At 41.5% G+C, this 16,251-nt stretch overlaps 1 protein-coding gene across 4 annotated transcripts in view; it reads left to right on the forward strand.

Annotated features, from left to right (window-relative positions):
- The window catches only part of ITPK1 (inositol-tetrakisphosphate 1-kinase), a 140,829-nt gene that overhangs the window by 29,266 nt on the left and 95,312 nt on the right, over window positions 1-16,251 (forward strand). For all 4 annotated transcript variants that reach the window (XM_053944750.1, XM_053944751.1, XM_053944748.1 and 1 more), the window contains one exon: window positions 1,978-2,002. In XM_053944750.1, coding sequence (XP_053800725.1) covers window positions 1,978-2,002 — 25 coding nt within the window. The remainder of the gene's footprint in view (window positions 1-1,977; window positions 2,003-16,251) is intronic.

The raw sequence follows: 16,251 nt of genomic DNA on the forward strand, positions 1-16,251 counted from the left end.
AAACCATTTGGTCTGATTCTCTCTCAAATGAGTTTGGCATCCAGCTCACAAATATTTATCTTCCTCAAAGTAGAATAAAGCTTATTCAGTTTGTATGTAGGCATGATAAGAAATGCAGCTTTTGCCATCAGTCACTGTCCTTCCAGGGACTGTGGTGCAGTTTTGTCTGAAGCTTGGTGTATTTCCATGGTAGTTTTGAGTTGTTTTGTTTACTTCAGGGCACACACAGCAAAAATGTTTGATTATTTTAAGTTTTAGCTTACAATACTTGGAATGCTTCTGAGTAGTCTGCTGCCCTAATTTACGAAATAGCATTCCCCACCTAATTTTTCCTATTTTTCTTGCTTAGCTCTGAAAATCATGGTTTCAACAATTTGGCTATTAACTCTTTCTCTACAAGATTCATATTTTCTTCTCACCACAGAGTTAGAATGCATCTGGTCAGCCTCAGGTGATGATCTACAGTAGTGCTTCCCACACCATAATGGCAGTAAATTAATCACCCACCACTTACAGCTTCTGTTGTCTTCAAGAGGGCTTTGAAATTCTTTGCAAGAGGTGCTTGGTTTCATTTTTTCTTTTATTTTCTTGCTGAGCTCTCACAACAGGCTCTCTCCTGTATCTGTGCATTGAATGCTGCTTCTAGGCCAGAGACTCCAGACTGGTAAAGTGGAAGAGGGGGCAATTTGTGTCACAGATGCTGATTGATCGCCTGTCCCTTTGGGCATCCTTGTAATGGCCTCCCAGAAGAAAGACCTACTGTATTGGGTGGAAAACTGGAGGAGCCATTGTGTATTCAGCAGTGTGCAGCATTTGTGACTATGGACAACAACACAGACACTCTTAGATAGAAAAGCATTGAGGGCAGAGTTAGGCAGTCCTGTTCTATGACCTCCCCAAAAAAGGGGCTTTGATTTTCACATATGGGGCTAGTGGGAACAAGGAAGAGAGATTCCCGTCTTGTGCTCGCTGAGGCTTTTCATTTTTAAGTTAAATTTCCTATGTCTTCAAAGTGAGGAGATTCTAATTTACTTAAATAGCCTGCATGTATTAGGAGGAGGGCATGGAGCAGGAGTGGCTGGGCTTTGTGCCAGGGATTCAGTTCTGCTCTCAAGCCTAGTGCAGAAATGGTTTGTTTTGCTTGATAACTTGTCAAAGGCAGTGACTGAGCATTGTGTGACTGCATGTACCTGAATCTCAATTCTCATATCATCAGAGTAGACAACTGTCTCTACAGATCTGCCCAAGTTGGTTCTACCAATTGCAGTTCTCAGCATTTTGGTATATAATTCATAGGCCTCTCCAGTCTCATTCCTGGTGATTCAGGGTCACTGGAGTGATTCTCCATATGGCCAAAGGCTTGGTCCTTTCTGATAAACCCCAAATATTTGAACTGTGCTCTTGAAGGAATCAGACTGACTGCAAGTCTTTGAACTGAAGTCCAGGGTAGCATCCTGTGTACCAAGATGATGAGGGTAGAATAAAGCTGTAAATAAGAGGATAAATAGCTGCAGGTGCTGGGTTCATTCTCCTTGACATTTATACATGTATCCTTGGTTCAAAAGAAAAGATCTGTCAAGCATGCAGAATATGCTGTGGTGCAATTTGTGCACTCTCAGGGCAGATGAGAAATGAAAAGCAAACTAGATCTAATTAAAACTGAGATGCTCCCTCCTTAATATCAGCTACTTCCTACCTGTGCCCACCTGACAGTGAGCATCAGTCCCAGCACTGCAGCTGCTTAGTATTCATCTTGGGTTACTTCTGGGGACATGATTCAGAATCTGCCAAAGTGCTTCCTAGATGGGGAATGAAACTGAACAAGTGCTTTCCTGAATTTGAATCAGGTTATTAGTGCAGAATTTTATTGTTTGCATTCTAGTATGAAGCAGTACTTTTCCATTAGTTTTTGTTTTTACATTTTCTCCACATTTCCAACACTAACCTTTCCTTTTTTTTTCTTCCTTTTTTTTTCAGGAAAAGAGGTGTAGAAGTAGTGCAGGTGAGTAAAAGCTCTATTTTCTTGTAAAGAAGGCTTACTGATTTTAAATGCTGTCATTTGGATGCCAATATGACCTGGGATTAATGATTTTTCTTTCCATTCAGTTCTTTCTGACAGATACTGCTTTTGGAAAGACAGGATTCCCCTTTTATGAAGCATATGTTGAGCCCATACGCAGTCCAGCTCCATAGTGAAAGTGGGAATGCAGTTAGACTTTTCTTGTGTCTGTCAATTAATAAGTTCTGATAGTTGATTAGGTGATGTTACTCTTTTAATTGCATCCTCTGAATGCAATTAACAGAAACAGGATCTGCCTTTGAGGAAAAAAAACCATGGCAGAAGGAATTTTCTTGTAACCCAGTGAGCAGTGAAATGATACTAAAGTGCTTTCAAGTTGTGGCCCATCTACAGATAAGTTCAGGTGTTGGCTACATTTGTTCTTTCCCAGGTCAGAATGGTCATATTTCACACAAGATGTTATTTAAAGGATGGTGTCAGCTTGTGAAAGGAATTACGTTACATGTCAGCTGTAACATAGAGCACTATAAGCCCTAAAAGATGAAGGGGAAGCATGCTCTTTTCCTGGCTTATTTTGTGTACTTAGAAGAGCTGTATGTCATAGGTTTCACTCTTGCTGATACTTACCTGGTGCTCATTTTAAACTCTGAAGTGCTGAGTTCCTCACTGCCTCAAAAGAGGTGACAGAGGAGAGAGGAGGAAAATGGTGTGTTAGCCATGGGTAATTAAGTTTGCTCTGAAATCCCTGTAGAAGGTGCTTCTCAACACCAGCAGGGTGCAGGAGAAAAGCACTTAACAAAAAATAAATTGAAAAATCAGGCCATGTTATTTTAAAGAATCCACTGTTAGAAAAGACTTAAAAACTTCTCATTGCTGGTTAAAATGGAGAGTATGCCTTTCAGTTATGGGTGGTCATCTGAGAACTGCATTGTGTTAGAAGGACAAAGGGCATATACTTTACTGGCTGTATTTAACCTTTCACCACTACAGCATCATCTTCCTTTCCTGTACCTCCTATTGCTCACAGCTAAGGGGCAGTTTCTTTCATCAGTTTTGATAATGGCGTTACCAGACTGATAAAAACAAACCAGCATTTACAAAGCACAGCTTGATCAGGAGCACAGGGAGAAAGCTAGCCCATATTTGTGTCACTGTCTAGGGGACATTATTATTTTATTAATACCTCAGTGTATTACAGTCCAATGCCTGCATTTGTTATATGTGCCTTGCACCCACACTGTATGTTTATGCAGCAAGGGGCTCATATGAGATGAATTCAGTGATGCATCCATTAGTTGAGCAGAGGGCAGATTCCATTTTACCTCATGGATTAAAGTTACTGTCCTTCCACAGGTTTGTGTAGCTTAATGGCTAGTCATCAGACAGACACAAAATTATTGGGAAGTATTTATTTATTGTAAGAGCATTTTGGGAAACATTTGGACAGAACTAGACAGGACTTTGCCCCCATAAAAATGCTTTATGGTCTCATAATTTATGGTCTCAAATTCGACAGCATGGTTGAGATGTCAGACTAATCTATACTGGGAATTTGTGCCCCAAAGGCATACCTCAATCTCTGGTGTCTGCTGCTCTGCTGGAACAGGATGGATAGAAGTGTGTGATCACCCTTTGCCTACCACTTGTGTGTTGCTTCATATATCCCGATGCATGTGCTTCAGCCAGTAGGGAAAGTATCAGAAATGGGCTCTTGCTTCACCCCTTACTGCTAGAAACCTTTGCTTGAGGCCCCTCACACGATCTATCCCCCTAACCCTGATTCTAGATGAAGGATTGTCCTGGTGTCCATCTGGTGCACAAGGTTTATTTGACAGAGGGAATATTGTCTTCCTGTGTCAAGCAGCAGCATTTCTTTGATTTGCTTCCCCTTCTCCTTTAAAGAACTGCTCCTGTTAGAGAGAAAACAGCCCTTAGATCTGACAGTAAGCACATAAATCAAAACCCAGGATATACAGGATGTTTACCTAATTTCTTCTTTACATAAATTCAGAATTTTTCTGAAGTAGACTTGCTTTCCAGTAAGAAGTAGTGAGTTGGAAGGTAAGGTTTAGTTGCTTGCTTCTAGAGAGCAAAGCACGAGGGACTGGTATGTGCTGACTTCTGTGATACAGCAGATTATTCTTTTCCAAAGATGTTTCACAGGAGCAGGAAAGGATTTTCTACTACTAAAGGGAAGTCTTGGAAGTCTTCAAATAAGCACCTGTGTGACTTCTGTGTCCTTCCTGCAGGGAGGATTTAGGATAGTCCTCTCTTCTTTGGCTAGACAGATTAAATTCTTTTATTTTGCTTTCTTAGAGCTAATTGTGCTGTACAGATTCAGTGAGCTGCTGCTAGACAGCAATTAACATTTCATGACTTGTGTTCAGGTTTTGTGTTTTGTCTTCTCTCAGACTTCCACTTTCAGCAGAGAGAGTGGTTCCAGCTTTCTGTTTTTATTGAGTGGGGAAACATGCACATCCTCCAAAGAGAAATAAAGCAAGAACAGGACTGGCAGTGGGATGCTAAGCAGACATTCTCCTTTATCTAGCAGTAGGACCTTAATTAAAGCATCACATTGAAAACAAACAGAAAACCTCTCAACTTGTGTGGTGATAAATAATTAGGGTTTTTAAGAAACACTGATTAATTTCTAGCATAATAAGAATTCACTGTGAACTCAAGGTACGAGAGCTGAAATGTGCAACATTATGTAGTACAACCGAGTAACATCCATCAAGCTAGCTGGCTTAGAAGATGATACAGTAGATTAATTAAATAAAAAGCTTTCAAGGTTATGAACTTTCCAAAGACAGTATGAGTCTGAGCCTGCACCCAAACATTTGGGAGCCTGAATAGGATTAGCCCATTTCTGTTTTTCCGGTGGGCATGGCAGAACTCTGAGTAGAAGCATGCTTAAAATCTGGCAATGTTTTGGATCTAGCTGCTTTCTGCAGCTTAAATTCAAGTCAGTGGGGCAGTGGCAAACCAGTGCTTACATTACAAAGAAAAAAACAAAAAAGTGATTTACTAGCTTTTCAAGATGGGCTCTTAACAGAATACTGTGCTGCATCTTTCACCTTATTATGGGGCATTTGCTTATTTTTTTAAGCAGGGATCACTTGAGTATCAGGGTGCTTTTTGAATTAGGGTGCTTGTTCATACACCATAAGCTAAGGAAGCACTCTTCTTCCAGTTTTGCAGGAGGAGAGACTGAAGGATGTATCCCACTGCTCCCAGGGAACCTGTTGCAGTACCAGCCCCAGTGCTGTTGGGGTTTGTGCTGCAGACCTGTGCTGCAGGAATTTCAGCCTCAGCTGTCTGGGAAGGGGTGTGGGGCCATTAGCTCGTGCTGTTGTGTGGGCATGAAGGCAAGAGCAATTAAAGGTGGTCAGCAGGGCTGGGGTTGCTGGCTCTCTTCCAGTGAAAGGCAGCACCAATTCAGCTGTGTTTAATCTTTGGGCTGCATTTAAAGTGCTCTGAATGAAATTCTCTTGTGGTTCCTGTGGCAGTTCCATACCTTCTCCTTTCTTACCAGCTCTTCCCACCCTTCACAGCTGCCTGCTCGGCTGGCGTGGCTTGAGCTGGTGGCCAGAGAAGGGTAGAGGTGCCCTGAACAGGTGACAGACATGACCAAAGCCCATCTGCCATGGCCTGCAGGCAGTTGCTAGGCAGGCAGCAGCTGGCAGGGCTGAGGCAGAACAGCTCTTGTGCTGGCATTGGGGTGACTTGCCAGAAAATGCTTAAACTGAAGCATTTCTTAATAAATACTTTCATCACTGTTTCAAGGGGAAGACTGCTTACGAAGCTATGCAGTGGATGGTTGATGAGATGTTTATTGTTAACAAAAGCTATTTTCTGTAATGGCATCTAGCAAATAAGGGTTTTGTGTAGTGTCTTAAAAGTAAATTTGCTTCTGATCTTGTTCAATTTCCAGCCTTCCATCACTCAAATTGGTGGAGGGCAAAATTTAAGATCGAAAATTGTCAGTTCTTCTTTAGCTAGTGAAGTAGCCAGTTTCTTATGACTGTACTCTGGCAAGGGAGAGAAAGAATATCTACCTTGTTTTTCAGGAAAAATCTGTTGGCTTAGTTTGAAGAATGTAAGAGTGAAAACATGTGCACTGAAGTGGAAATCATCACAAGTACCTCTGATAGAGACATGCATTTATTTTTGTTTCACAAGCTATGCAAAACCAGAATAATTAGCTGCAGCCCTTTGGCTTCTGACAAATTGCCAGTTTGGTTTTTGTGTGACAGAGTTTGGAGCCTTCATATTTCTCGTGACTTCAAAGCTGTTTCAAGCACTTCCACACCCAAACTTTCCTTGAGCTCTTGGTCACATTTTTAAATTCTAAAATAGGGAAGATTCCCTATTTTCGGGTGGGTGATTTTGGATCAAATGAGCACTAATGTTCTTCTACCTTAGAAGGATGTTCTAGTCAGTTTGCTATAAAATTGGGATTAGTTGTATTTCAAACTGCATGCTTTGTAATAGCAGTGGGATATGAAGGAGAGCATGTTTTCTGATGTGGAACAGCTGATTGTAGTAGTTACAATGGTCTCGACTGCTGTCTTGTTTTTCCCTCAACTTTCTGGGAATAGAGATATTTGAAATCTTTTACTTTGGAAAAGAAGATTGTCCTTTGAGACATGGGTTTTCTTGAAGCCTGCAAAGGAGAATTCAGGGTGCCCTCCACACTATTTAATTCCTCAGTCAAAGTGAAATGCTAATGACAATGGTTTCTACTATTTGTTGCCAGGGAACCTGTTGTTTTCTAGAAATGAGGAAAGGTTTATTTTCACATGAAGTATTAATGGAATAAGCTTGAAACAGCAGTGTTCTAACCAAGAAAAGGAGCTTGTAAAATATATATTTGGTAGCATATACAGAAAGATGTGACTGGAAAGCTTCCAAAGCAAGCAAGGTTGTTGAGATGTTGGAGAGTTGGCTCTCTAGTACTGGGAGGATAAAGTTTATTTTTACATGCATGCCAGGCCTTCAGTAAAGTGCATGTTTTCCTGAGAATGGCAGCCTGCTTTGCCTGCAGTGCATTTTTGGAAGTGATGCTATAGAGGATCTCCAGCCCTTCCCAGTCTGGATTGTGTTAGGTACTTTGCGTGCGTTTGAAGGTGCGGGGCCACTGCTTAATATCTTGGAAAGATCCTGATACTTGTTAGTGTCAGTGCTGCGAAGGGTGTACTAAGAACACAAAAGGTCTTCAAAAAAGTGCATTAATTTGAACCCAGGAACAGCAGGAGTGTGGAAGAACAAATCCCAGGAAGAATCCTCCCCTCCTTCTCACACATCCTTCTGTGTGAGACCTTTGTGGTAGCTGAGAAGCAGCATTGCCCAGCAGGAATGAAGCACAGGTTCCAGTGCAGGGAGAGATGTCTTTGACACAATGCTTTACATTGCATCAGCATGCTGGTACAGTGTGGAAGTTTCTTGTCCACCAGGGAAGAAGAGTAAATATACATCTGTTTGGGCAGGGAAGGAAGACAAAACTATGGAACATTCTCACCATGTGGATTAAGCAGATTAAATGGACAACGAACACTTATTCCTAAAAATTAGTCAGAGTAAGCCAGACAAACCAAATTGCATTTATTTTCACTTTTGGCGAGTGAGTGAGGGAGAACCATGAAGAAATTTTTGTGTCTCAGAGAGAGTCTCTTGCTGACTGGTTTGACTGCTTTCTTTTGATGGTGAATCCCAGTAGCCTCAGAGAGGTGTGGGTTCTGCAGTCAGTTGCAGACAGCACCTGTGTGAGTGAAAACATTACTAAGATTTAGAAATCTGTAACTAATGCATAATGAATGGCTGTCAGGTTGGAGCTTGTACTGTTCTGGCCTATGGAGCCAGCTCTGCCAAGTGCCTTTCTCTTCCCCCCACTCCTTGGTATGTAGTGATGAGGCAGTGATTCCTAACAGTGCTGAAGGCAGGGAGTTGGGAAGTCCTGAGTGAAAATCCAGTCCCTGTGGGACCTCTGCCAAAGATTTTGGTGGCTGTAATGGGACTGAAATTGCAGTGGGGAGTTGCCTTGCTTTGTCACTTACTGCAGGCACTTTAGGCAAATTCTGTTTCCCAATGAAGGTAATATTCCACATAGTGGAATGCCATTTAAGTTACTTTCAGATATCTAAATGGATAGATTTAGAGACAAATGAGTATGTGAAGGAAAGCAGGGCTGTTAATTTCTGAAGACTGGTGTATAAGATTCTTTCTGTCATTACCATATATCTTCCCAGATATTTCTGTGAACTGCAAAGCTTCATAAATCCCTCATCAAAAAATGGTATGGATAAAGAAAGACCCTCAAAGAAACATTGGCTTGTAAAACTATTTGACTCTTTTTGGAGCATACAGTCCCATTCTTTGCACAAAGTGACAATTAGACAGTGCTTTTTTGAATCATGATTATTGCAGTGGTGCCTAATGGCTAACAAAGACTTGGCTTTGAGTCTGCATTAAACAATAGAATTACTTGTCTCACTGGATGTAGGTGTTGTGATATGGTATCAGAGTGTGTTCAGAGGCATGTGACTCAGGAAATGCCTTATTTTAAAACCAACCTGTCTCATTTGTGGTTTTGCTGAAACTGCACAGTCAGTGTTGAAGTACAAATATGCATGTAGCTCTTTTGACCTTTTTGAAGTTTTTTCTTGGAGTAGGAAGGATGGGGTGTTAATATGATACCATGACAAGGGTGACTGTACCTCTGACCCCGTACTCTCCCAGATGAATCCTTTGTATGTTTTGGGGGTGAAATCATGCAGTTCTCTGCTCTGTCAGAGTTGCAAGCTTATTCCTGTCACAGCAGTTGTAACTTTGTCTTCAGTCCTGGGGTTTGGTTCCACAGAGATGTTTTTTAGGAGCAATGACTCATGGATCCACTGTAGCTCAGTTGCTTATCTAGTTGCTTCCAACAGAAGCTTTATAGAGAGAATATTGTCAGAAGAGTGGAGGAGGCTGTGTGTATGCCTGTGTTCCTCAGTGAGGGTGCTGGTAGGTCTGAACTGCAGAAGATCAGTGGAGCTTGAGGAAGGCTTTTCAGTGTATGTTGACTCTTCTTTCTCCAGCTTCTGCAAGACTTACTCCTTTGATCTGTGGCCTGAGATAATTGTATCTGAAAATATTGCATGCTTCTTTGCTCTTCTGGCACTTCACAGTTAAAGGAGATAAACATATTCATGTTGCAAGAGTGAATGGTTCCAACAAAACCTGTTGCTTAAAGACATTAAGCCCTAAAGTTTCTTAGGTTTTCCTGTATTAGATCTTTAGCCTTAAACTAGAGAAACCTCTAATGCATGTACTTAAGCTGCCTCTATATAAAACAGAGCACAATCAGATACAGCAAAATTTGGAAATGTTTGCCTGAACCTCACTGCCTTCATGGAAATACCGCAGAAGACAGAAGAGTGGCTTCAATTTAATTAGGACAGCTGAACTTCTGCCCCCATCCCATCCACTTTTTTTTTCTCTCCAAGGGGCACTGTGTTTTAAGGGTGATGTTTTTTGCTAGAATAAGTATTTATTTTTCACTTTAACTCTGCATTTCTGGTGAAAGCAATACACTTGGTTTTTCTTTTAATTTCTTTTTGCAAAGGTGTAGACCTCTTTGCTGTATGTCTAAACGTAGACAGATCAGACAGAAAGGGTTTTTGCATATGTTGTAGGAGTTTTCTGTGCCTTTGGTTGTTACTTTGCAATATTTCTATGGTGGTTTGAAAATAGCTTGGTTTTTGGTGAAGAGGAAAAAGAGTCAGCCACGGAAGTGGCTCTAATACCTTTTGATGGAAAATACTTCTGGATTTTTGACAGTTTATTTTTAATCACTATCAATTTTTCTGTAAAATTTACTGCTAATGGTAATTTTGCATGGTACCAAAAGCTGTGTAATTAATAATGTAGGGTGGAAATTGTTGAATTTAGGATTTCATTTTGAGGAAGACAGTAGATTACCAGGAGAAATTTAGATGATTATAAGCATAGTTTCTCCAAAGCAGAAGTGGTTTATCCCAGATGTGTGTTTCTTTGGCATAAGGTCACAGAGCTGTGGTATGTTAATTTTTTTTTTTTTTTAACCCTCTTCCCTCATATGACTTGTCACAAAGGAGACTGCTGCTGCAGCTTTCTAAATGAGGTTAGTGTGGTTCTGTACTGGCTATGCCAGGAGCAAGGGTGGGTAACCACACTTAATAAATGGATTGAAATAGTTATTGGATGCCTAAGGGTGTTGATCTGCCCTGAGCAGTCCCTTAGCATGTGATAGAAGCAGACCTTTCTTTTGGAAAGCTCTTTTCAAAGAGAAGGTTGAGGGCAAGAGTTAACTTCATTCCCATAGACTGGGGGGAGCCTGGAGAGAAGCTTTCTCCAGCAGGTTCCTGTGAGTCTCTCTGTTGCTCAGTTTCTTCAGGGAAGAAACTTAAAGGTATTATGCTGCTGACATAGTAATGAATGTGAGTAAATCCCAAAGCCAGAGGAAGCACAAAAGCCATCCAGCTTTGTGCAGTTCTGAGAGGCAGCTTTGTTCATGGGAGTCACAGTTTGTGCTTTGCTGCTCCTCCTCCAGCTCACCTGCCCACAGAGCAGGGTGATTTTGTTCCCAGGAGGCTCTGTATCCAGGTGTGCTTTCTGTGTCTCAGCTGTGCATTAAAAGCAGCAAACCCAAGCCTGACTTCAGTGTGCAGATTCATCACTGAAATGGTGATGCCATAGTACATTTTACTTTAATGGTTCTTTTCTTATGTTAAGGTTATTTTTGTCAAAAGGAGTCAAAAGAATTACTTGTTGCCCATATTACAGGTCTGTCAAGAGAACTTGTCTGCTATACTTTTGGTTGAAGTTTGCTTGTCAGCTTGTAGGATCCTAAGGCAATTCTGTCAACTAACCAGTCAGTAAGGTATCTCACATTTCACTCATGATTTAAAGGAAAAAGATCAAATTGAGAGTGGTGCTGCTTTGAAAACTGGCACAACAGAGCTTACAGGTGGGAGAGCAGGAACTACATCTATATACAAAACCATAAAATGCTTCTGTCATTGCTGAGCAATGGACTTACCTTACACTGTTTTTTGGTTGTTATTTTATGATCCATGATACTTCAGTGTCTTACTAGGATTCACTGATCAATTTTGCAACATGAGCTTCCTTCAGTAAATTATAGTTGTCTCATTTAATTTCCCAGTTGGCATGCTTCCTTGAATAAGTTTGTGTCTAATTTAAAGTTGTTATACATGTTAACTTGTTTGAGTGTGTGTTTTAAGGTGAGCATTCAGTAGTTAGTGAGGGCTTTTTTCCAAAAAAACTATTCCTCCTCCTGGTACCTTGCCAAAGTGCAGAGAAGTTATTTACAGTGTTTTGACAGACTCATCCCAGGACGGGATGGAAAAGATGCCATTGGGACTGAGCTAATACTGTAAAAGACTGAAATGTAAGGAAAACAACTGTTGTAGAGGAATTTTTGGCTGACTTTGCAATCTGAGAAGCTTTTTAGCTTTTTTTTTTTTGGTCATATTTTTTTGATTGGAGCTAAGAGCTTCCTTTACTCAAAGGTCTAAGTGCATCTGAAATTGTTTTCTTGTACAAGAAGCTTCATTGCACAGCTGCAGTGTCCTGTAACGTCAGTGGCATAGCCAGTGTTAAATTGTTCATCTCCTTACTGATGGCAAGATTAGAGGACAGGCTAACTGCTTTCTGTAGAGAATTTATGTTGATGGCAGAGAGGTCTTTTGCACTTTAGGTTAGCTTGGAAAATGTTCTTTCCTGTGACCTAGATGAGTTTATTTTGTAATACCCTTTCCTTTATGATAACAACCTTTAAGTGGCTGAAAAAAGAATGGCAGCTATAAAGAGGGAAACAGAACTTCTTTTTAAGTACAAAACAGTTTGAAACTGAGTTCATGAGCCTGTTGTGATGACTTACATACCATGCAAGACTTAATAGCTGGTTATCAGTGAAGTAAGTGACAAAAAGGAGATAGAGATAGCACTTGTTCCCTGCTGTTGACAGACCCTTCCACTGGTCCCTGCTCCTGAGAGTTTTTCCCACTTCTGAGACAAAAAGGCCAGATTAGAGTTGATGACCCTCCATTGGCCAGAGGACCTTTTTCCTACCAGTAAAGGGCCATGTTCTCACACTGCTTTCAGTTCCTGTTGGGTGAGGAAACTGCACCCTGGTGGTGGTCGATCTTGTCTAACAAGTGTCTTGAATGCTCAAGTTCTGTGCTTTCTTTTGATAAATGCTGTGATTGCTTTTCTTCAAAGTAGCTGCCTGCTGGGTCTCTTCTTAGCTTCTTCATCCTGCTTGTACAATTAAATCAATTCATTTCTACTTTTTCTGTGCTTCCAAAAATCTGAATTTTTTGCCACGTTATTCTTTAACTCTGTTCTAGGTCAGCCTTTTGAAGGCATCAAGTGGGTCTGCAGAAGTGGATACACACAGAAGCTGTGCTGGCTCTGTGAGCACTGTGTGCCACATAGGTGTGATTATGCTGTGCCTGAGCAGGTACTGCACCCTCAGGGACCAGGACAGTGCTGCTGCTTGTGCTGTAGCATGTTCAGTCCATGCAGTATGGTCCAGGCCTTGCAGTGCCTTTTAAAGATCTGTTGGTGTAATGTCTTTTTACTAGTAAAGTTTAGTGCAGTCAGCCCTCTGTACAGCAGCTCAGTGGAACATATTTACTTCTGTATTAGTATAGAGTAGGTTTGACTTCAAAATAACACAAGGAAGGAAAGAGGCTAGTGAAGTACCCTGATGGGCAGTGGGTACTTGGTGTAGTGGAAGTTTAGAAGGCAAGTGGAATGTCATTTTCCAGCTCTTTCTTCAACTTCTTCCTTGTCAAGGTCCTTTCTTCTGAAGTGGCAAAGTGCTGACTTGGACATGAGAAAGGATTAAATGATGCTTTCAGCAAGTCTGTTTTCACCACACTCCTGGCTTTGCTTACTGTGTCTCTGCACTGCCAACCACTAAATACCCTTGTGTGCAAGGAGGACCTCTCCAGGCAGGAATGGAAGAGGGAGTGCCTTACCCAATTGTAGTGAAACACCAACTAGAAGCACTAATGCTGCTGGTGAAGAGCATCTTGCTCAGTTTGGAGGGACTGAGTTCAAACCAAAGGCAGGCATGGGCAGCCCACTGTCCTTAAACCACATGGGACTTGAAAGTTGTTCTTATGTGGTTGCTAAGCCATGGTCACATCCCAGGAACTATGGTAGTCCTGGGTTAGTGGAGGTTATTGTCAGGTGTCCTGTACTTAGCAGCTAGTAAAAGGGTCTCTTGGTGTTTTTATAGCTCATGCCTCTGTGACACTATTGATGTGTTCTTTTTGAATGAATGAATCTGACTGCTTTTGCCTTTTCCATGAATCTGAATATACCCCGTTTTGGAGGGTTGTTTTTTACAACTGCTGTCCAAGACTTTCCTGGAGTGGGTACAACCTAACTCTGCTTACAGCAAAAGTGATTTTGAAGTAATGCTATGCTGTCTTTTTGTTTAAGGAATCAGAATGCAAATGCAGCATAATCATGCATGAAAAATAATCTGTCCATGGAAATGCTGTCTTGATGGTCTACTTTGTTACTGCCCAGATATGTCAGTCTGTAGCCAAGTTTTGGTGCAGTAATACCATCAAGTTAATGTTTAAAAGAAAAGCTGACAGAGTTTACTTCATCTTCAGTAGAGAGAAGTACTAAGCATAGTTGTTGATGACTGGGAATTTTAATTCCTTACAAATTTTCTTAGGATTGATGTGCTGCAACTTTATTTATTGAATCTCTCAGGATTGTTTATGATTTTTTCTCAAGAACTTGGTGTGTTTGCAGAAGATCACTTAGCAACAGTCCATGGCACGGTGACATGCTCATGCTAGTACGATGAAGTATAAAACAATGAGGAAACACCCAGAAACACCAAGTAAATAGAAATTTAAAGCTAAACAAAGTGGCTCACTTACTGCAAAGTTCCACACTGATGTGGAGGGGCTTGTAAAACTCTTTACTTAGATGTTTGTAATCTTGATCTAATGATGCTCTCTGCTCTGCTCTCATAGTCATGGGACATCTCCAGTTGTTACAATGGAGCATCTGCTGAGTATTTAAAATAGAAGGAACTATTTGATATTGAAGCAACTCATACTTTAATGTGTTAAGTCTTCTAAATTAGTGCTCCACCAAGTAATAGCTAAGGAATAAAAGTTCCATGGAAGGGTATGGGATCTAGACTGCTGTTCCAATGTTACAGCTTTGTGCACTCTTTGTACAGCTCTAAGACTCTTCTGCTTCTAATAATCAATATTTCTTTTCCTATAGTGGGGTTTTTTCTTGCTTAGATTTGGGATTCTCTTTGACTGAGAGGAATTATAAGTTCAGGTCTGAATGTCTGTGTGTTGCAGGCCTTTTTGTTATTGTATATTGATACCAATAATATGCTTGACTTAAATAACTTCCAAGCAATACCATGGAAAGGGACCTGGGGGTCCTGGTCAATGGCAAGTTGAATGTGTGTCAGCAGCACCCCGGCAGCCAGGAGGGCTAAGTGTGTCCTGGGGGCATCAGGCCCAGCATGGCCAACCGGGCAAGGGAGGGGATTGTCCCTCTCTGCTCTGCACTGGGGTGGCCTCTCCTCGAGTCCGGGGGGCAATTTTGGGTGCCACAATATAAAAAAGCCATCAAGCTGTTAGAGAGTGTCCAAAGGAGGACACAAAGACAGAGCTTTTGAAGAGCAAATTTCAAACTTCAGACCACTCTTTGCACCAGCTCTGCATCCTTCTTTGTTCCCCTTCAGAAACATCTGCGCTGTGGTGTTCAGAACAGGCTGTACTGAAGGATCTGTGTTTGGAGCCCATCCTGTGCTTGTGCTTGTACTTGAAAGTTGTCTGGAGGCAAGCCAACTCCTCATTTTAAGGTTGCAAAATTGTGCTGGCATATCAGAGGACTGGCTTTGTTCTCCATGGGTCCTACTAGCCTCCCGAGCCCTGTGCCATATCAGTGAGACCAGGCATTATCCCCAGCTGAGCCAGCATACATCTGCTTTGGCTATGGAAAGAAGAGGCAAACTGTGCATGTCTCTGCCTGTAAGTGACCACAGACCTACCCAACATGTGTTAATCTATCCAGGTACAGCATTGGAATGTCTATTTCTGTAGAGAGAGCACTGGTGATGAGAAGCCTCCTGCTTTGTGATGAGCTGTTAGGACGGTTCCCTCTAAACTGCTTGTCTCCCTTCTGCTCCTTGCTAGCTGCAGACTGGCTTACACTGCTGTGTTTGTCACACCTTGTTCCCTGCACTGGGACAGGCACAAGTGTGCCTTGCCACTGGGGTGTGGCTGCAGCACATCCTGGGCTGTGAGCTATGGTACCAACTCTTAGCTGGAGGTGGCAGCCTCAGTGTTTCAACACTTGCTCTTGCATCCTGCGGCCAACCTCAGAGAGGAGTCCTACCTCCTGGACCACTGCTCAATGCTGAATTACTGCCTGATTCCAGCTGTAATCTTCTGAAAGACAAACATGGCAGAACTAAAGCTGCCAGCACAAAATTTTTTATAAGTTCCTTTAGATTTTGAAAGGTGATTTTCTTTTTTAATGGCATAGAAGGTATAGTGGGAGCATGAAATTTGTAGTACTACAGTGGAACTGAGGTGCTCTAGTAAGGGGAAATAATAATTAAAAGATTTTTCTAGGTATCAAATTAGCTTCACGGTTAGTAAAAACTGTTTAAAATAATGGTTTTATTATTTTCACAAAGATAAGTATTCCATCAGGCCAGTTATGATGGAGGTCATGGTGAGGGGAAGTTCTGTAGCTTGGGTCACAGGACAAGTCAGATGACTGACCATACTGGTCCTTCTTATAGCTGAAGTCTGAGGTGAGTTGCTAAGGAATGAGCCTGCTTTTCAAAGGTGCTGAGCAGCTGCTCTTGAGGTTCATGCAAAAAAAACAAGTGCTCTGGTTTTTTAGCTGTCTCCTTGGGGTGTAAACAAGAATGCAGCAGCCCACTCTGTACAGACATGTGTGTGAGAATCTCATCCCATCTGTCCACCCATCCTACAAAGAATCTTAGCTGAAATTTTTTTTCTGAATGAATTCCATTATCGAATGCTGAGAGATTTTCTGACCATCTTTAAACTGCTTTTATTTGTGTTGTATTAGACAACACAAGTCTTCTATTACTTAGTAATGCAAATGTGCACAAGTGACTTGTACTTTTGGGGCACCGGAAGGCAGAGCCTCTC

This window comes from Vidua chalybeata, chromosome 6 (assembly GCF_026979565.1).
Source record: "Vidua chalybeata isolate OUT-0048 chromosome 6, bVidCha1 merged haplotype, whole genome shotgun sequence".
Classification (NCBI taxonomy): domain Eukaryota; kingdom Metazoa; phylum Chordata; class Aves; order Passeriformes; family Viduidae; genus Vidua; species Vidua chalybeata.